The sequence below is a fragment of the Poecilia formosa genome, unplaced genomic scaffold, assembly GCF_000485575.1.
Source record: "Poecilia formosa unplaced genomic scaffold, Poecilia_formosa-5.1.2 Scaffold18, whole genome shotgun sequence".
NCBI classification, from domain to species: domain Eukaryota; kingdom Metazoa; phylum Chordata; class Actinopteri; order Cyprinodontiformes; family Poeciliidae; genus Poecilia; species Poecilia formosa.
The window spans coordinates 2,110,098-2,133,179 of NW_006799957.1; the positions used below are offsets into that span (position 1 = coordinate 2,110,098).

At 37.4% G+C, this 23,082-nt stretch overlaps 1 protein-coding gene across 3 annotated transcripts in view; it reads left to right on the top strand.

Moving 5' to 3' along the window:
• Positions 1–23,082, top strand: part of magi3b (membrane associated guanylate kinase, WW and PDZ domain containing 3b) — a 143,353-nt gene that overhangs the window by 76,596 nt on the left and 43,675 nt on the right. For all 3 annotated transcript variants that reach the window (XM_007546962.2, XM_007546960.2, XM_016668908.1), the window contains exon 2: positions 15,156–15,272. In XM_007546962.2, coding sequence (XP_007547024.1) covers positions 15,156–15,272 — 117 coding nt within the window. The remainder of the gene's footprint in view (positions 1–15,155; positions 15,273–23,082) is intronic.

Genomic DNA, 23,082 nt, shown 5'->3' on the forward strand with positions numbered 1-23,082 from the left:
GAATCCAACTGTGCTCTCAAATGTTTTTCCTTAGAGAGTCGCATTTTGTTGGACTTTATGAAAATAGATTGATAGATTTTACCCTCCATCCATCCAACCGCATCCAGTATCAGAGCAAACCATGAAAAACAACCGTTTACTCAGACATTCACAGCTAAAGACAATTTAGGATCTCCAGTAAACCCACATGTGTGTTTCTAGACTGTGGGAGGAAAGTGGAATACTGAGAGGAAAACCCACACATGCACATGGAGAAACTGGAAAATAATGGTTATTATAATGGAAGTCCAAAGTTCTATTGAAGAGCGAAGCACAAGCGAAAACATATATAAGCCTCCAGACCACAAGAAGGAAATTGTGTAGGTGCAGAGAAAACTTCCTACTAACGTGACTTCTGCTCTTAAATTTGAAGCTTGCACATCATTTTATGTTATTTTATTTTTCTGTCAGGGATATCTTTGCGGAAAATGCAAAACTAAATGCAGGAAAATTCAGAGTAATCATCAAACAAAGGCCTTTCCAGAGCCTGTTAGATTTGAAGCTGAGGTGAAGTGTCAGATTTTCACCAGAGTACTCCAAAAGCACATCTCAAAAACACACAAGCTTCAAAAAGCTCTAGTGTGACTCCTCTGCAGTCTGGACCCCAATGAGCATTTCTGAAAATGTAAAAATGACTTTATACTATTCATTTTAGGTGAAGTGTTTCTGCATTCCCATAAAAAACCCACAGGCAGTCAATTCTGCTAAAGTTGCTAACGGTTTTGAATGTTGTATGCAGACTGATGACATCAGAAAAGCTGCCTCCACTGTATGATGAGTTTGAAACACAACACAATGTGGAAAGATTACCACATTCCTCTTTCTGTGTATGAAACATAATCCATTGAAAATGTGCTGCAGTAAATACACAAGAAGCTTGGCAGGTTATAACATGAACTTAACAAGGTCGGGGATTCATCTGTGTTCCTCTTTGGATATTTTCGCTTTCAGAGCTGATGTAATCTGAGTGTCCTGTCATAAACACAGGGTGGATGGATGTTGGGCTTCCTTTTTTATTACTTTCATTGTTATAAATGGCTCTGTGGGACCTCTCAGTCAGCAGGATTATAGCCCAGGATTAAGATTCTGCTTCATGAGCGAGTGGGCGTGCAGCAAGCGAGAAGAGTTATTGGAATTGCCATCATTATCCTCTGGATCTCTCATCATGACCTTATCACCTCCAAGCTCCCTCAGCAGCTCTGCACACAGCAGTTGCCGAATGCACACGACTGCGAAACATTAAAAGTACAGCCGTTCAGGAGGTGTCACTCTTTAAAATGGGCAGTCTGAACTTTGCAGCTCTCCCCACCTTCATTTCTAAAATTTACTTTGATGTTTTCTTGCAGTTTGCTAAGCATAATGATGGGTTGTTATCAGAGCTGGAATTAGCCTGCTGTAATCATATGCCTTAGCAAGATGTTGTGTGTATTATGTGTCTTTTGACAATTTCACAGAATAAAAGAGCTTTATTTTTCTTCTGAAATTGCGTTCAACAACATTACAGATTGAAAGAAACACAAAAATGGCCAAGGTCTTTCTGATTCTCTTTCCATGTGACTTTGTAATTAATCTGAGATAAAAAGAAATGTATAAAAAGAGATCTTTGCTGATGTATTCGTTATGATGCATTTGAATATTTGATATTTTATTGCAGTTTACTTGCTTAATACTTCTATTTAAAGCAGAAAAAATATTGTAATTAAGATATCAGCATTTTTTCACTAAATGTCTAACAGATTAACATGATAAGTAATCCACATATATGAATAAATCATAATAAACTAATCCATCTATAAGTGCAATGAAGTGGCATGAGGCAGCGAATAAATGTTGTGTGGATAAATAAGTTGGTAGGGTTGGTCCCTGTTTGAATGGATTGATTATTGTCTTAATTTTTTACATTCTTTTTCAATAACTGTACCGGTCGGCTAATTCAAGGTGGATCTTGGGTGTGGGACAACTCTTCTAATTATTCTTTTGACTCCTTTGTCAGACATCTCGTGAGTAGCGCCTGTTTCTGGCTGGTTTATGGTGACTTTTTTCCACTTCTTTATTTCACGCCCAGATTATTGTGTTAATATTTCTTGCTGAAACATTGAGATTTAACACAAGATAAAGTGCTTTTGTGATTCCTTGATAATGACGAGCATTTGTATTGATCAATACTTCAGATTAAAGTAGAGGTCAGGAATATTTTATAAATTACTATATGGTTTGGAGGAATTCTTAGCTCTTTTTGCCTTTTTGCATGTCTTTTTCTTTATGTTCAATACTTGTTCCACATGTAATTTATCTTTATTATGACTAACTTTATTTACAGATTGCTTTGTTTTAATTTATTTTCTTGAGTTGCTTTGTGGGGGTGGGGGAGCTGTTTCTCATATCTAGGGTAAATTTCTTATTAAATTATTTCTACATTTTAAATATTTAATGTGTAATTAAACTGCAGTTTCTTGCAGTTTGCTGTATTTAAAGGCTGCAGTTGTAAAGACCTACCATTGTCAGAAACCAGTGCTCAGGGAATCCCTTGTCTTTGAATATCTGGTTATAATATCACAAGAACACAGTCATAGCAGTCCCTTTCTTATTTTCAAAATGGAATCTCTTCAGCTCATCATAACTTAATGAAATGTAAATTTATGAGGAAGAGGCAGCACATTTTCCTGTATCTCCTCATCCCAGCAGATAGAAAGTGGTACATTTGTGATTTCACCTATTCTTCCTGATCATAGTCCAGGGCTAAGTTCACAGCATGTGCATTTGTGTATATTGGGGGAAATGTATATCTGCTTTGTGTTCTCTTAGCACAGTGCACTTTTATAAGATGCCCTCTTGCCCTCGGGATGCTCTTTGCTCACTCAACAATAAACTGCATCATATTGGGAGCAATGGGCTGGCTTTGCTTTTGAGCTGTGCGGAAAAGACATCTGAGAGACCATGGTAATAAAAGAGACAAACAGAATAGGAGCTCTTTTTTTTCCTGGAGAGTAAAATTTGAAGTGATCTGCACCTTTTGTTCAGTCTATACACAATGACAGACCTAGTAAAATAACTTTTAATGACATCCGACAGAGATCTTCTGCAGAACAGGGGAGCCAAGAGAGCTGAGTGACACACAAATTCTCGCTCTCACAGGGCTGCGCGTGTGTTCTGGCACACATAGCCCTGTTCGTTTTATTTCTGTGCAAAATCTGGCCAAGCAGCTGCTGTCTGAAAACAACTAGGCTAGCACGTGTTACCCCCACAGCAACAATTATGGTTGTTTTCCGAGGTTATCTTTGCCTAACGCTGCATTTGGTTGAATTGTTAATATCATGTTCCAGCGTCGATCTATCAATCGGTTAAATGCCTCAGATAAACTGCGAGTCAGAGATGTTCCCTGCCTCTGCTGTGTGATTGTAGGCACTAAGGAGCACTTTGTAGGTTCATGCCCATCAGTTGCAATTGAGGTAGATAACTGCGATAGCCTATTTTTCTCTCATCTCTCTCCAGTGAATGGTGTGATTAATGGCGGAGCTGCAGACTACGACACTTGCCAGCCATCTTAGGTTGAGGATGACTCTGCTCCTTTTGCTCATTGGGGACTTATTAAATATCAAAAAGGTTGCCTGATGAACTTAGTTGTTACAATAGAGCCCAAAGTCTTTTTGTTTCAAGCCGTCAACTAAGTGACTTCAGTTTCCCTTCCATTAAAGATTTTTGAGCGACCTGTGTTCCAGATGGCACAGTCAGGGTTTGGCTGCAGGGGCAGTATTATATAAAATTGACCTTTATGAGCTTTACATCAACTTAAAATGTTATTCCCTCATCACAATCAGACCTGGAGTGTTACCTTGATTATTTCATGTGTGCTTGGGAAATTCTCCTCCTCCCTCGCCTTGAAGGCGGAGTTTCAGACACAGCAGGAGTTTTTAAAGAGACAGAGGCCCAATTTCAAGCCATTAAAATACAAAGTCACATTTCTTTTACGTCATATTTGATATATATAGCATTTATATGATAACTGAAAGCAACATAGTTACTTGATTATTCTATGAAATGGCACTGTGTGCCTGGAAAACATCATACTGCCACTTTAAAAGAAAAGCAAGCTTTTGTTTCGGGTTCCTACTGCCTCAGCGTGGCAGTTCACTTCCACCTATTTTCAGCTCCTAATACATTCCCCTCCTTAACACTTTTCTCTCGCTTTGAATAATTGAATACTTCTGGTTGGATTCTCACTCCTCCCCAAAAAAACATGACTTCACTTTTATGGAGACACGATTTGACAACAAGCTTGGGATTAGGCCGACCATTTTGCAAGCGGAGAACAAGGCAGCCCGATTGAGTCACACTTGTTCTTTAAATATGACCTGAAAAGTTGTTTCTCTCCCTCGCAGAAACAGTTTGGATGCATTTGCGCCATTTCTTTTCCACGTGAAACATGTTGTTGGCTGTGAAACAGGTGGAAGTGAGGAGTGGGAGTAAATAAGAAATGCTCAGCGGTCACAGTAGTTATTTCCAAACTGAAAGGTCTACAGCCGAGAAGATGCACAGCGAAACATGTAGATTGGCATAAAAAAGGAGTCTAAAAGCATGTGACTCATCCGGGGAAGATAAACAACTAAAACTGCTGCAATGTTTGCAAGGCCATCAAGTTTTATTTTGTTCAAGACAACCTGAACACAAAGTAGCACATAGTCAGTTTCCTTGTCATGGAAAACTGTCTGAAGAAGACAATTTTTTTATTATTATTTCTGGAAGAAAATAACTGAATTTGTGAAGAAAACTTTTAGGATGTTGACTCTATTTGTTTTCTGAATTTTGTGTTTTCTATTTGAGATGCACAGGCGTTATTATAAGTAAAATCCAAATGGAATGTACGCAGTTGAAAATAAGTCTGTCAAAATGACTCAATTGTAGTAGATAAGAATTAAAAGCTCTGAATTAAATTTACCTATTGTTTAATTTTCATTTAGCTAAGCTACAGCAAAAATAACTCAAAGGTTAGTTCTTGACGTTTGACGACAATTCACATAAAGTAATCAGTATTAAATTTAGCATAAAAGTAACAAACATTGATCATAAGGGAATAAACATTTGCTAGAGAAAGTAATGAATCCAACAGAACTAACAGATTAGATGCATGAATGAATTTCCTCATTCATGCATCAAGATTAAAGACTTATTATTTCTTTGATTTTCATTAAACTCAAAACAAATGCTTTACAGATTGTGCTGTTTGTGCAGCTGCAGACCAAAAAGTTAGTGCTCAGTTGTGATTTAGTGGTTACTCCAGAGAAAAACTCCCATTTTTCATGGTTTTACCTGTCAATTACCAGTCAGAGCTAATTTTAATTCATATGTTTGTGCACAAATCTCTTGCTGTTGAAAATGAAAATTAAGTCCACCTTGATTTTATTTACTAAAAGCAAATTAAAAAGTTGTCTCTAGGTATAAATGTACTATTCAACTGTACATTCCACCTTTTTGTGGCTGGATAAATACTCTGGTAGTGACGCACATTCTCAGAACCAGATGTTCAGTAGGAAGTGAACTGAAGGTGGTTGTTTCTGTTACTGAGTTAATTTATTTTAGTTGAACACGAATTATAGAATGGCAGTAATAACTTTGTATTGCTTTTAAAAAAAATAAGTAAAAAGGGGAAAAAACCATGAAAAGTTAAAATATAAGACAACAAAACAAAACAAAAAAACAACAAAGATGTAATCTGCACATTTGACAAACGAAATGATTTAAAAACACCGAAACACTGAAACAAGACATGACTCAGCACCTGAAGGTGATTCTTACATTTTAGAATCACCTATGTCCACAAGTTTTGGCTCGTGGACATAGCTTTGGTTATCACAGCAGTGCTGGTGTCACTGCAGTTGATGCTGCTCTGTCTGCATCACAGCTCCTGTTTTGCTGAGTTGAGCAGATCCAGCTCCACATTAAAGGAAGAAGGTCAATCCTTCATCTCCAGAGCAGTGATGGACAGAGGGGAGGGGTTGCGGGCAGAGGAGAAAAGAGCATATGGTTAGTTAACTTTTAACGCAAGGGCAGATGTCTCGGTTCTTTAGAGATCAGTGGGCTGGAAACGTGTTATGTTATGATCATGGCAGGGCATATCTGTAGTCTGTAATGTCAAGGGGGCTGTGGCTCTAACCTGTGCATTTGTGGCTTACAATGAGGGTAAAATTAGATTAATTTCTCATAAACTTATATGTTCAGTTCAGTTTAATTTAATCATGCACTAAAGGCAGGGCTAGATGAATTGATTTTAATTGAATTTTTGGTACTTGAAGATCAAATTTTCTAAAATCTGGATATTTTTCCACTAACGCATTCCTTCACTTTCCACAGCTCAGGGTGATGTTGGCCCATACAGAGCCCCCATCTTGGTTAACAAGCATGTTTTATTTTGAAGCCATGTCACTCAGTCCAATGAAAGGTTTGATAAAACATGAACCAATGGTCATGCATTTATGTCGCACTCATACACACCTCCTCTCCTTTTAAAAAATAACCTGTTTTTAAATTTCAAGCATCTCTATTTAGTCATCCAAAATGCTTTCACCAGACTTATATCCCAGTGTGGACTTGCTGCTGAAATGAGAGGAAATTAAGTATGCAGTGAGCGGTTCAGGCATGTTGGGCCACCGCTTGTTTAAGTTTGCATGGCTCTGTGTCCACCCGGCCGAACAAACAGACTGAAAAACACAACATCGGCCCATCACACTCCTCTGTTGCAGAAGCCTCCAGCCACAGTAACACTCCACATGCCAGTTATATAAGTGAAGAGAATTCATCTGACGGCGCTGTGTGAGGTGTGAGATTATAAGCCAGGCTTATAGCACACCACTCTCTGCTTTTTCTCGACGAAGTCAGCAACGTGTGCCTTGATCCCAGTTTCATGTTCAGCTGTCTGAAAATGTGAACAGAGAGCCTTTGGTAAACTTCTCATGCAAAGGTGTCCACCCTGCGGCGGTTTTGTCCCCTTAAAATGTCCACACGAAGCTGAAAGGTTAGAGGAGGATGGAAAGAGGAAGGAGGTATGCTGTCACTCGAGGAGAACGATGAAAGGAGTCAAAGCGGAGGTCTTAGAGGTGTTGGTGCCTGGTTTGACTGAGGGCCACAGGGGAGGAGCAGTCCCTGACAAAGACGATGTTTGTGACCTGTCATTATGCTCTATGATGAATGTCAAGGGAGGACAAGATTGAGGTGCAGGCAGCATCTGTCTGCCTTCGCTGCAGCATGGGCAAAGGAGATATTTAAAGCTAGGAAAAATAAGAAAAAAATAAATCTGTCTGAGACTTAAAAACTCTGTCTTTGGTCATATCTAAGCTTTTACTGACTGCTCATAAATAGGAATCACCGATCTACTCTTTTCACTTCCAGCACCGATACAGATATCTGAGGTTTAGCATTGGTCAATACCAGTCTGACACAGAAAAACAGCTAAATTGACTCAAAATGTTTTTTTCTTTTTCTTTTTAAACACAGACATAATGTAGTGAATTACCTGCACTAGTACAGCACATTGAAATAAACCGATAGTTTCACAAGCTTGGTCAAACTTTAATTTATTCAGTCAGTGCAATAAGGAGCATAACAGCCTATGTAAAATAAATAATAACGAAACTGAAACTGACAAAAACAATAAGATGTCTAACTTGATTAAACATGTAAAAAAATAACTGCAACAATCCTTCCTTCAAATGGTGCAGAAGGTGCAATTAGGAATTCTAAATATAATGTAAAACAAACAATAAAGCTTGATGTTGCTCAGAGCACAAAGCACGGAATTAGACTTAAAAGATTTGTCCTTATGGATCAGGTATATTGTCAATACCCGAGCTAGAATATATATTTTTTTTCAATATCAGGACCAATACAGATTTTAAAATCTAACTGGTGCATCTCTACACATAAAGAACAACCAGAACAGCATAACTTACATATTTGATGTTATGTTCTACTTCTTACAACGAAAGTTTTGCTAGAAAAATCTCGAAACCCTGCATTTGCCTAGAAACCAGTCACACCTCCAGACACAAAGGACCGAGACGTCTCTACGGTGAGACAGCAGCGAGCAGAAGTGTCCGCCCCCTGACTGGTTGGAGGTCTTTGTGAGAGCAAAAGAAGAACATTCTCAGCATGTCTAATTGGTTTAGATTGGATTTTCACTTTGAAAATACAGACAAGAGCAGTTTACATAACTATGGAATAAACACTGAAATAAAGTCCCATACTTTTCAACCCTTATTAGAGTAATTTGTATATATATATATATATATATATATAAAACAGGACATGTCCCAGATACAGCCCTTTCTGGATGTGTGACAACTGGTAGAGTTAAAGAATAATTTATGATGCCCTGACTTGCTGTTTCTGTCTGTTTTCCACTGTCAGTGGTAAGAACATCTATTTTATTTAGTATGGAACAATTTGAAAACATTTTTGCTTGGGCTGAAGCTGAATCTCAGTGCTAAAGCAAGTCTTTCTTAGGGGATTGCTTAAACTGAGGGGGTAAGACAGCATTTGATGCACTGGTATGTTACATGATTGGGAAATTTTCTCCTGCTGCTAAATTTTCTGTGGGAACAAAGGAAGGACACATGAATAAACAGGAAAAAATGAGGACAACAGGTGATCAGGGCAAGTCCTGGAGACCTGGAAAAGAAGCAGTGCCGTAGAAAGGTAGCTTCTCTTAATTACACAGCATGAAAACCCAGAAACACAGAACAAATAGTTCCTTAAGGTTGTCTGTAATGTTTGTATTTTTAATTGAATAGCTACAGTCAGATCAGAACACTATTTTAAAAAGTATTTTGCCTTGAGTATTGATTCTGAGTAAACATGTTGCTTGGTAACTGAAAACATGAACTAGCAGTGCTTTAAGGCATTCATAATTACTGTTGTGGTAACTTTTTTAAGAACACGTGGGTGAGAAGAAATAGTTTAAAACATTATCTGGTGCTGCATCAATCAAATACACAAGATTCCAAAAGCATTTCCAGATTCACACAGCCGGTTTGGCAAACATATTTCTTTTAGCACCACCACCTCCTGAACCAAACTGTACTTACTTCTGTGAGCAAAGTTTGTTTTCTTAGTCGCTGATCTGAACCAGGACAAAAGAAAAGGCGAACCGTGTGTTGTATTAAAGATCTCGTGTTCTATCCGTTGATGTTTTCATACACCTGGTATAGAGGACAATGGATATTTGGAGGAGAATGGGACATTTGAATGAATAAAAGAGCTGGTAATACTCCTTGCCCTGTGTGCATGTCCTTAGTTGGTCATCTTTGTGAAGAAGAAATCTTTCTTTTTGAGCTAACCCCAGCATTAACTTGGAGTGGTCACCCTGTTTTCTCCGTCCACTCCTTAGCTGAAGTTGTCTTGGCATGGGGATGTTCTCCAGGCTTTTCCTACAGGTGAGACTGAAACAGGCAGACCATAGCTCCTGAGAGCTTTTTAGGGAATTAAAGGCTTCCAATGACTTCTTGGAAAGCATAGGTTGACCTCATCCTTGGAAGCAGCCAAGGGTGAGATGTGGGGAAAGAGGCTGTAGTTGACTGAACTCCTCATTTATTTAATCCTTGCCAGTCAATGCCAGAAGCTTATTTCAGCTGCTCAATGTTTTATCCATCTTATGACACTTTTATCTATGTGTATATCATGAATTAGAAGAGTAATAATTATATATATTTTTAAAAATTGCATACGCTTTACATGCAATGTGCCCTGCACATCGTAAATGTTGACATGATTTATAACTTTGCAATCTGGAAAACTCATTCAGTTGAAAGTAAATCATTAATGAGATTGGCTGTTTGAAACTGCTGTCCACCAATGACAGTGTCCAGATCTCATACTGAAGCTGCCAGTGGTGATTTAGCTCATCCTTTATTGCAGAAGCATTTCATTAAAATTAAAGCGTGTTGTGAATATTTTAATACATTTTCCACAAATCAGCCTGACAGATTCCATACCTGTGAAAACTGACATATTTTCAGCTGAACTTTGTGCTACATCCCTTTAATAAAGTCGAGGGTGATAATCTGTTTCTCCACTCAAACAAATGACCCAAAAATGACTCCATGACTGTTAAACCACAGCGGCTGCAACGTCGACCCTTGTGTGTTTATTAGGGAGAAAAAGGAAAACGGTCATTTCAGTTGAGGAAGCTATACATTGGTCTTTTGTATGAACATTTATATTTATGGATGGTGCATCTCTACTGACATCAGACATAATTCGCTGAAATCAGTCTGACTATGATGTAGCTCAGTGCACTGAGAGAAGTATCAGGGAACATATCCAGACCAGACAGATTCCCTATTCAGAGGACTGTTAATTGACTGTCAGACAACAGAGATAATGACCTCCCGGTGGATGTCCACCTGCCTGAGGGAGAATGTCTCTGAATAAAATGACAAAATTGACACAAGGCGTTTGCTCCAATTTCACTGTTTAGAGAAAGCAGCAAAAAGAGGAGAGAAAGAGTTGCTGTGCATAACCATGCACACGCAATAAATTTACAGAGATTGTTGGCATCAGTGCTAATTTGTTTCATCCCAAAAAGTTCAGAGACAAGTAATTCTGTGCACCTGTTCATTGTGGAAAGTGAGAAAAATCACAGTTACATGGTCCAAGAAACAGTCTGGCATACAAGCCCTTTACAATCAGCAGTTGTTATTGTTGGTGATAAAATAAATGAAGCAACCTCCCTTTTGTCTCCCACTTACAAAATAACTTATTTTTTTCTTTGTGTCATTGTGTTTTAGAGAAAACAACTTAAAATCATATTTAATTTCTTCAGGAAAAAAAAAAGTTAAAATGTGTAATTCTGATGCAAGAAAATTACTTTCCTTTTCAACATGAACATTCTCACTGCAATAACATTTTTATCTGTCAACCTATTTTATCTGCAAATAAAGCAATGATTATAGGTAGATGGATAAGGTTGAACTAAAATCATTATCTCTGTTGAAAATATTTTTCTTCTTTTGTTTTTATTTGTGGTAGCATCTCAGCTATACCTTACATCAAGTTTTGTCAGTGTTACATAATGATTCCTTTGTGTAAATTGGTGACTGCTTTCTGCTGAGATGTCTCAAAATAGATCAATAATATATGCATGTGAGAAGGAGTTAAATCCACAACTTCAAGTGTTAATCTAATTCTGTGGCTGCAGAGTGAGGTGTTGGTCTAAGTGACTATGTTAACAGTCTGTCGCTTCACAAAAGGGTGCCAGGCAAAGCCTCCCTCACTGCAAAGCGAGTGCAGATATTTTTTCTGAGCTTCCAGTTTTAGGGAGGAAGAGTGCTGCTGATGCTCAGTGAAATAGCGACATGTTGCTAAGGGATTCCCGTGGGTGACCTTGTTCCTTTCTGACACTTTCCCTGTCATTACTTGCTGCAAAAATGTCAAGGTAGAATAAGATAGAAGGCATCACTAAGAAGAGTTTGCCGAAAAGAAGAAAAAAAATATAATTAATATGTTTTTTATTATTTGGTTTCTAAAGAGTATTCTTGATATGTAGGATAGAATAAACAAAAAGTATAAAATTAACCAAATCATATTCCTCATTATTTAATGTTGCTAAGTCATAGTTACAGTTTAGCATTGCCTTCTTCTGAGCTGGGTGTTAAAAAAAAATAAGCAATTACTAAGTGGATAGATGAGGAGCTAAAATTGGCACTGTCACAGAAAAGTGAGTCCTATTTCAGCAGCAGTGTTATCTGTGGATAGGAGGAATGAGAAACTTCTCTGATGTGACGGTCTCACTAACCGTCTCTGACAGGACCCAGGAAGCTACAAAGACCTCACTGTGTTGCACTGCAGTGTGTTTATGTCACATTGTATGCATACATTTTTAAATTTACTTCTCCGTTCTGCAGTCAGACATGCTGTACAAGAGAAATTGTGGTATTTAGGATTGGTGGACAGAATTTCCATACCTACAGGAATCCAAAACCATTTCTGTACCTTAATGAATAAATTCAGGAAAACTGAAAAAAAAATCAAGTCAGGCAGATTTTAAACTTTAACATATTGCGAAAAAGTCTTGGAAAAAGCTTTGCAAACCCATATCTGTCAAAGAAGTCAAACTAAATTGATTCATAATAGCTCTTTTAACTTAGGAATGTCATTCAACTCAGGAACAAGACTTAAAAAAATCTGAGTGACAAGAAATCAGAAGAGATTACCAAAAACACAACGAAAAGATTGAGAATATGCTTTCAAAGTGTCATTGCAAGTCCTGATTTCTAGCCGTTATTTCAGCATCTTTTACGTAAGTCCACTTTGCATAACTTGTTCAAGTATATACAAATATGCGAGTCAAGACAGAGCAAGGCAAAACAAGAATTACTTGATTTACTATAATTAATGTTTCAACCATTCACAGCTTTAGTAAATAAAAGTATCTTCAGATTAAATAATGGGTGATTATATCTGTAAAGCTGCTAGGTACAGGATTTTTCCTCTTTGTCACGTGTAAAGAATGATGCCTACAGTTATAAATGATGCATCTGCAGAGCTCCAAATGTAATGATGAGGAAATATAGATTTATTTATTATCATCTATTTTATAGTTAATTGGTAAAGTAAAACAATGATTGCAAAGAGATCATAATGGATTAGTTGTATTAATAGTGAGATGACCCAGAAACAAAGTGGTAGTTTTCTGTGTTCAACTCCACAGAATGCTATCACTATATACTTCAAAGTGGTACAGAATGGAAAAGGGCACTAAAACAATGCCTTGAGATACACCACACACTGTTTAGTAGGTACAGAACCCTGAGAGGGAAGTGAACAACAAAAATGAAGCTTTCAATATAAAATTTGCTATATTATTTAAAAAATACACAATTTTCCACTCAAACTATGTCCTATTGTTGTATGTTGCGTGTTTTACTTTTATTTTATTTATTTAGATAAGACAGACGTAATGCAATTCTCTTTAAAAAAGTAACACTGACGTGCTATAAAAGTCTAGGTTCATTAGCTTGACTGATTCAAGAAGACATTGAGAATCCTGAACAAAACATATATTTTAAATTGGTTGTTAAAGTTAAAGAGAACTGCATTACGTCTCCCTTAGAGATAGGGTGAGAAGCTCGGTCACCTGGGAGGGACTCAGAGTAGAGCCGCTGCTCCTTCATGTTGAGAGGAGCCAGTTGAGGTGGCTCAGGCATCTGGTCAGGATGCCTCGTGGACGCCTCCCTGGTGAGGTGTTCTGGGCACGTCCCACCAGGTGAAGGTCCTGGGGAAGACCCAGGACACAGTGGAGGGACTATGTTTCTTGCCTGGTCTAGGAACGCCTTGGTATTCCCCCGGAGGAGCTAGAAGAAGTGACTGGGGAGAGGGAAGTCTGGGCCTCCTTTCTTAAGCTGCTACCCATGCAGCACGACCCTGGATAAGCAGAAGAAGATGGATGGATGGATGGATGGATGGATGGATGGATGGATGGATGGATGGGTGGGTGGATGGATGGATGGGTGGATGTTAAAGTTATTAGAGCACTTATGTTTTGAACATAGAGGTCGAAAATAAAATATACCAATACCTGTCATGAGTGGAAAAAAAAAACTTTAAAGACTCAGGAGACTTATGAAAATGTTTGGGGGGTTTTTACCTCATTTTTTCAGTTTTCTGTGATCATTTAATCCAGTATATTTCTTCTCTTTAAGAAGAGGAGAAAAGTGTTTGGTAGAGTTTCGTCTCAGTGCTAAAAAGATGAGGGAGACATGAAGACGAGAAATGATGAAAAAAAAAAAAAAATTCTTTGTCCGTCGACAATCTTTCTCAAAGCTTCCTCTTCCCTTCACTCAAGAGATGAGGAAGCTGACAACAAAGCCTTGTTTTCCAAACTCCTCATCATAAACTTCAATACATGAACTTTTTTTTTCCCCACTTGTGTTTGACAGCTCTGAGAATCTCCCTCTGCGTCAAGCTTTGCATGAACTTCCTTTGTTTTTACAAAGACATCTGGGAGTTAAAATCAGATGCAAATCCTCTTCAGATTTCTGTTTTTGTTTCTGCATGAAAATCTATGGTCTTTTCCTCATGAGGCTGTGGTATTGCACGTTTGTGAAAGCTGTTTTGGCTGTTTTGTGCAAGGTGGTTAAAAAGGGGAATTGAGTATGAACTCAGCATCCATCAATGGTTAACAGCTTAGGTTTTAGATTTACTGTGTGCCATAAAAAGGCAGAGATTAAATAAATTCAGCTCAGACTAGGTTGTTCTTTTTTTTCCAGTGTGCAAGCAGTCGGAGAGCAAAACAATCTTCAATGCATTTTCAGAGCACTTAGCACTTAGTTGGACAGCATTTTTTAAAATTACTCTTTCGGATTTGAATCCCATTTCGTATTTAAACATTTTATGAAAGGCATAAAACTGAAATCTAAAGGTGAACCAAAGGTGAAAAGACTAAAATCAGACTGAAGAGGAAACTTAGTGGTGACGTTGGAGTTTCTCTAAATCATCTGAGGCTATTTTATCATTCAAATCTCATTTAATTGAGTAGCTGCCTGATAACAACCCTCTAAAATCTGACAAAAAGAGCCCAAAGTAAAGCACTTGGGATTGGACTGCTGGGGTATCCAAATGTGGTCACTTTTATAAGTGTATGCAGATCATGATTTTGAAATGTTTGTTTTATATGGTGAAACTTACCTTATACTAAAAAATAAATAGTTGTGCAAAATTCTGCTCAGTAATTGCCAAAAAAATGTTGCAGTTGAAACCAGATATTTACATTCACAGTAAAAAAAAAAGTCACATAGCTCATTTTGTGTTTTAAAATGTCTAAAATATTAATAGATTACAAAAACATAATGAAGGGAAACTATTGAAGTGTCTTAGATATTTATTCTTGAGACTAAGAAGTGACCTTCATCTTACTAGCATTTTCTGGAATCACCTTTTAAACTGTATGGCTTGGATTAAATATTTCCGATATCCTTCAACAAGCTTGTTGCATAAACTTGCTCAAATCATGGTCACATTCTTGTATTTATAAAACAGAATTGTCTTATATAGATGCTGCTATATGCCACATGAGACGTTGTTAGGTTCTGGCCTGATTTTTCCTGCCCTTCTCTTCCTTATTGCAGGCAAAGTGTTGAACACAGACCTGCGCCACTACCTCAGTCTGCAGTTTCAGAAGGGCTCGCTCGACCACAAACTCCAGCAGATCATACGAGACAACCTCTACCTACGCACCATACCCTGTAAGTACTCCAAGCACGCTCCTACACAAGGCTCTTAAACCGCAGCTGCAGACCACGCATGTGCATCCTAACCCACTTTTCAGCATATGTATGCTTTTATGTACAGCACCTTCTGGGAATATTGAAGATGCTGTGGGAAACGAGAATCTGCATTAGCACTCATTTTCCATTAAATAGTTCCGCACATACACAAAATCACAGCCACTAAGAAACGCACCCCTGCATTGTTATCTGCAGCTCCTTGTGAGGCACAGTAAAAAGCACACACTTAAGCATCACTATAGCAACGCAGCCAAGGACATCTCTTGAACCCCAATGTAACTTATTTACTTCTATAAGGTATCATCACAGTGATCAAAGTCACATTTTGCCCACAAATAGCACTTCTTTTTTTATGGCTGGCTGTGATTTCCTTTGCTGACTCTGTATTCTGTGCGGTCAACGCCATTTTTTCTTATTTGAGATCAATAATGAGAGAGCTAAATAAGGTTGAAATTGGGAACCGACAGAACCGCTGCAAAGAATGGCAGCTGTGTTGTTGGCAGTAATTTATGCCTAATGAAAATGTGTTTGTAGTTTCCATTTGCTAAAGGTGTTGCAAAGCAACCGTGGGGCTCCAATTTCTTCGAAATGAAACTTTCCTTTTCTCATCACAGTATGTGGAAATACTGCTTGATGGCACAGTGTTTGGAGGGTCTAACAATGTGTACAATTCCCCTTTTCTCAGGGAAGAAAATGTTATCAATAGAACACCGCAAATGGATGGAAAATGTATTACTGTCATCAGATATACTGATTGTGTTATTTTTCCGGGGTTTAGGGATGCAATCTTTTAAAAGAAAATGAGTCATAGAAATTAGCAGCATAAAAGACTAAATAGCTTAAGTGCAACATTGAAGTCCAAATGAACAGTTCCACTGGCTGCAACAATGACAGTTATCGGGTATTATACATGCCCAATAACTACTCCAGATTTAAAATATTATTTTTGATAAGATTTTAAATTCAAGTTTAAATTTGATTCCCATGACAAGAGTAAAGAAAGAAAATAATCTACTTTCTGCTTCTAAACTGGACTGATTGGACAGTCTGACTTCGCTTCAGTGATTTTGATACAGATTTAACTGGACAAGGGATTTATTAAATCATTTTCATAGAAACAGACTTCCACAAGTATTTTCGACACCCCACAAGTACGTATTTCCAAGGTTTTAAGGAAATACACAGTGTATTTAGTGTATTTAAGGAAATACACTGTGTACAGTGTACACAGCACTGTCACTGTAACTCATGCTTCTTCAGGACATGAAGATGCTCTATTTACAACTAGTATGTACAAGTGTGAGATTTGTTAACAAAACAGTCCGATTACGTTTCATTTATATTTCTTTTTTCTCTTTTATTTTCCAAGTAGAGGATTGTTCCTGCAAACACTGGTCACTTTCTGCCCTTTCCTCGCTTCCTCTCCTTACCTTTCAGTGGTTTTCCTGTCTGTCCCCTATGCCTTCATATACCTGTGAGTCGTGTTCTGAGTCGTGTTGTTTCCTGGGCTGTTGGCTTTAAACTGAATAGTTATTGGATTTTTTCCTCTTAAAGCTCAGTTGCACAGGGAGTATTTTTGGGCCAGTAACAGTGGTTGGACACAACATGATTACAGAGGGATTTCTCTGCCACTGCTGCTGCCTGTCATTCTCACCTCTTTAGTTTAAACACACCTGCACATACTGCCTTCTGTTGCTCGTGTGTCTCCTACTTCTAACATAGCTGTTCATTGCAATTGTAGCCTCTAACCACTATTCATCAGCAGCCGTCAGCAGGCTAGCTCCACGAGTCTGGCTCTCTAATCCCCTGCTTGAATTACTGTCTTAATGAGCAAGAGACGGGGACTTGCACAGTGACGGCACCTCCATCATTCTACTCCCTGCTTTCAGTTTTCCATACGTCTCTGTTTCAGTTTTATGCTCTCTCTCTCTTTCTGTCACTTCTACCTCTGAATTATGTATTGAATACAAAGAAATAGAAAAACATGGGGCTTTTAATTGCATAAAGCACTAATAACAATGGTTTAAAGGGACAAAATGATGACATGAATGAGATTGTAAACATATTTTAATGTTGAGTGTATTCCACCTCCTAAAGTCATTGTGTTGCAATATCAGAAGCATCACCTCCTCCACAACTGACGTGGCCTAAGATTGCATCCTGCTTACAATTACATAAACATACTATACAACTGCATGGTTGGTGAAAAGAAAGAATACCCTCATTTCTTGGTTTTTATGTAATAAGCATAATGGAATGATCTCTTCACCTCATCAATTAATTGGTTCTAAAATTAATTACATCTCTAAATTATTCATTAAACAAAAGCAAAGCAGAAATAGAAAAGATGGGAGTGAAAAGTTAACCCTGCACAGGGGTTCTGCCGCCAGGTTCTGCTGATCAGATTTACTTGACTGATCACCTTGATCACCTCAAAAAGAAATGTACTGAACTAAAACATGCAGATCTGTTCAACAACAACGCTGAAAGGAAATCAGCAACTTCCGTAAAGAAATACTTGTGACTACCCATCAAGCTGGGATTTCCACACAACTGGAATTCAATCATTTCAAAGAGAGAGTATTTATTTACATTTGCCAATCTTCTCCCAGAGTGGACATCCCAGAATTTCACCCCAACATCAGATGTGCAATGGTCAGAAAAACGCAAAACAAGATAAGACAGGACAAGGGCTTCCTCCCAGACTCTATGGGCTGCAGTTATCACATCAAATATAATATAAAGTTAATTGCAGTAGAGATAGAGAAAGGCTGAACTAGTGCTGCCTGTTTGGAAATGTTGCCAGAAAAAAAAAAAAAATCTGATACCTAGAAAGAATGATGCCACGACTGAGATTTGGAACGTTAGGTATGAATAAATCAAATTGTTCTTTGACCAAAGCTTGGGACTGCCATCAACCCAATCCTAAATATACAAGCAAAATAAAACCACTAAAAATTGAAAGAGGAATGAGGCGTTACAATGGACTAGTCAAAGTCAACTGAATGCTTAGTTGCGTAATAAGCATTCAGCAAATGTCTGGTAGTGAAGCAATGGCCAAAAGTCCTCCACAAAAATGTGAAAGACAGAAAAAGTCACGACTCTTTCAGGTTATCACGGCTAAAGGTGGTTCTTCAAGCTACTAAATTATATGGTGTATTTATTTTTATACATCCAGGTTTTTTGTTCCGGCATTGTACTTGTAAAAAATATTCCAACCTAAGCTGTTTTGTTCTTGTGAAGTTGAGGTCTAAGTTATTTTAGAAACTGATAAAAAACTAGATCATGTTTATTATGTTCTGATATTTGAAATCCTCAACTTGACATTGGAAATACGTTCTTTTCATCATGAGTGTATCACTATGCTTATGCAGAAAATGCAAATTAGGCTTTTATGTCATCTACTGCATCTTTGAAGTGAGGTTTATTACCAGAACACCATTTGAGTATTCTCATCTGCACCTGAAAGTGACATTGGCCATGCACTGTCAGGAGTCCTTAGCATCACATTCAAACCCACTTAGTAATCCCTCAGGTACATATTTTAACATCAAGTCTCTTAAGGATATTTCAAAAAGCTAATTTTACTCTCAATGTTTTAATGTACAGCACATAAAAGGATGAGTTTTATAGCAAAAGTGTTCTAATGGACGACTCCTTAAAGGTTGTTGGATGACATTGTTTAAATTTGCTTAATCATACAGGGCATTTATATGGACACACCTGCCATATCAACTGTAGTGGGAAGCGGACACACACGCATGCCATGAAATCCCTAGACAATTACCAGCTCTTGTCACTAAAATGCTTGCTGTGCATTCTTCAGACTTTACGCTTGGGAACAGACTGGGCAAACTCAACTCTCATTAGTTTTATGCAGACATCTGGTTTTTGAATATTTCAGAAGTGTGTATAGAAAGTGGCCAGCGCTTAAATTTGAACAGATGGTGTCAGAACTAAACCAGACCTGACTGCTGATTCTATTCTGACAAAGTGATATTTGGTTCATTTTGAGCTATTCTATTAATTTTTAGCTGTAGTGTGGTTAAATATTCACATTTATTTTGAATTTAAATGTTAAAACTCAGTAGGGTAGGTAATGATACGTTCTGACATCTGTAACCACATGACAGCTTCCCCATTATTCCGTTTACCGTACTGAAGAGTTCAAAGGGAGACTAATTGCAGAAAATGTTTGCCCACAATTTTATGACTTTGAGAAGTTTGAGTTCAAATCTATCAGACTTTCCAGTTCATTGAGAATTGATGCTAAAGGCTGTGTTGACTGTAGAAAAGAGAAAATCGAATGCATCAGTAACAAGTATCTGTGCGTGACAAGCTGGCAGCAGTGGAGTGGACTAATACAGCCACAAGACGAGTCACTCTTTGGAAAATGGGGATGTTGGTTGCTATATTTCAACTCTCAAAGCTCAATCCCTCTCGTGCTTGGCAGTCATTTTGCTCTTGCAGGAAAAAGGCCCGACTTCACATCTTTTGGGTGCTGAAGCTCGAGTGGTCATTTTCTCGTTGTGACAAATCAATACCTGTCTGTCTTCTTTAGAGGTATTAAAGGCAGGTTCAGGGAGTCATGGACTGTCGTTAAATTGCAAAGTCCAAGCCAAAGCAATTCACACAGTTTGTCGAAAATCAAAGCTGATGATAAACAAGCCGATGTGAAGATGGATTTAACCCCAAATGTTTGTGACAATCATGCAGACAGCAAGAGGATTAGCAGGCTTGGTTTGTGTCGCTGTGCCAGTGGTCCACTTCACACACTTGTTCTCTCATATCACTGTAGCATATCTCTGTCTGTGTTGGTGTTCTACCGACACCACAGGGTCAGTTCTGCTGAACCAAAGTAATTTGAAGTCGTAGTTAATATTATTCTGGCTTTTACGTCAAGACTGAAACACTAAATGAGACTATTCAGTATGAAGCAACATCGTGCATTCAATGAGTTGGTGATAAAGGGGTAGCAAGAGAGTCTACTCTACAAAAACACAAAATCTTATCAAGGATTTTTGTCTAGTTTCTAGTTCAAATATCTTAGTACACTTGAAATAAGACAAAACTATCTTACAAGTAACTTTTCTGCAATATATAGGAACTTATTTTAAGTAAATAATTCTTGAATATTGATGAAACCATACTAGTTTCACTGTCAGTTTCATTTGTATCATGGAAAAAACTTGCTATAAGTGGAATAATCTGCCAGTGGAACTAGTACTATTTAATTCAACATTAAGGAATTATTGACTTAAAACAAGTTCTTGTATGTGAATGAAAAGTTACTTGTAACTTAATTTTGTCTAATTTAAAAAAAACAAACAAAACATTTTTTTGATAAGATTTTGTGTTTTTGCAGTGTAATGCTGTCCATGTGTGGCAAATTTTTAGCTTGGTACTCCGACCAGAAGAGGGCAAAAAGAGGAGGATTATTTAGAAACAGGGAGTACACAAGGTTACATGCAATCATTGGACTGACCACTGTGATAAGAGATTGGTGTGAAGAGTTTAACCTCAAAATAACTCACTCACTTAAACAAACTGTACCAGTGCAACTGCTCAGCAGTACTGAGAACATCATGTCAAACAGTCATACAGCTTTATGCTAAGATCACGCTACTTGATGAAATGGAGAGTTGCATATATCGTTTCCTCATTTCCTTTTTTTCTTGTCTTCCCTTTCTTCATATTTGATAATCACTGCAGCCTTTCATGGGACGAAAGAAAACTATTGTATATGGTAAATATGTAAAATAAATCACATTTATGGTTAAAAATAAAAGGAATCTAATCTACAGGATAACATTAATATCTTAAATGTTTTGACAACGCCTTTCTTTTTTTTTTTTCTTTTTTTTCAGAACAGTGCTTTAAAAAACTACCATCTGAATTTCTTTCCAACTTTTTCAGCATCAAAGTCCTGAGCTTCTATTTCTGAAGTGCCATCATGAAACTGTGCACAAATCCCCCATGTTAAATTTATTGCCTGCCTCTTCTGACTGACTAGCTCTGATGTTCCTGTTTTGACATTCTCTCAGTGCAGATAGTTATAAAAGATTGCAGTGAAACCTTTCAGGGCCAAAGTGACATATATTTTGAAATCATTGGTATGTTTTTTATGAATAAGTTCAAGTATTTTTCTTTCATGTTCATGAGTGATGGTGGGTTTGATAGCATGAATTGGTGTTGTGGACTGTCAGCTTTGTTTTAGTTGTATGTCTAGTTAGTCCATCTTTAATCTCCCATGTTGACTTATATTGTTTTCACACATAAGTAGCATCAGTCAGATCTCCTGAGCTTTAGTTTTCCTCTGCTCACAACAGAAAACCATTCTGCTTATTAACTGATCTATAAGCTATTCCTGTAATCACTCCTCGTCATTACTTACACTGCAAAAAACACAAAATCTTACCAAATAATTTTGGTCTAGTTTCTTGTGCAAACATAACTAACTTAAGGTAACTTTTCAGCACAATATAGGCGCTTAAGTAAGAAATATTCTTAATATTGATGAAAAAATACTAGTTTTAAGTGAAATAACCTGCCGGTGGAACAAAACATTTTAACTTATAATATGCAAATAATGTCTTGTTCCTTTGGCAGATTAATTCACTTATAACGTTTTCATCAATATTAAGAAATTATTAACTTAAAACAAGCTCCTATATCATGCTATATAGGTTAGTTTTATCTTATTTCAAGTTTACTATTTACCCTGAAAAGTAGAACAAAAATACGTGGTAAGATTTTGTATTTCTGCAGTATAAGCACTTAGTTTCCCCTTGATTTTCTGTTGTTCGCCCATGCTTCATTTTTCAGTTTTCTTTTAGTTTGCTTAGTCTGATTTCTCAATAACTCCATACCACCATGGAGCCCAGGCCTGAATGCAAACAATCACGAAAATCACATCAAAGATGTAATTAGAGTGCAGTTTTTGAAGTTTTTTTTTCCTACCACCCAGGAGATATGTGAGCTGGAAAACTTCCAATCAGAATTTAGATTTACTTCCAAGCCTCATCATTATTGTATGGATGACTGCCAACTGTTTTCACGTAATTTGTATACCTAAAAAATAAGAGATGAAACATTTTAATGTGTTTAGCAGGTTCTTTGAAAAGACACATGTTAGCTTTGCCCATCTGTTTCCAGTGTTTATGCAGATGAAAACAGGTCGGTTGCCATACTGATCTCCAGACATGAATTTTAGAATAGAATAGAATAGAATAGAATATACTTTATTGATCCCCAAGGGAACATTGCTTATTTGTTGAAAGCTACTCCATCTTAGGTAATAAATACAAAGTTTGTAAAATATATACCTATATGGGGGACAAGTTGCTGGGGTCCTTAGATCAAGGAACCCCTCAGGCCCCACTTCCATTAAAATATGATTATATTCTCTTTCCTATTAATATTTTGTTTTGTTTTGTTATTAAAAAGCACTGTAATTCATTGTCCATGTTAAGCTGAACATTCATATAGATGTTGGTAACTATTCTAGCTGAGAGTGAAATGAGTCTAGGAAAAAGATGATTTTTTAACAGGCGCTTAGGGCAGCTTTGGGTCCTAAGTTTCTGTGTTGAAGAACGTAAGCTCAGTAGAACATAGCAGCCATCCTGTGACGCACGTTGGATTTATGACTGTATGTATTTTCAGAAAAGAAGGAAAGTAAAATTTACAAATTTACAACCACCGCATGTCTCGACATCACTTTTGTTCGCGTGTGCAACATCTACAGAGATATATATATATATATATATAT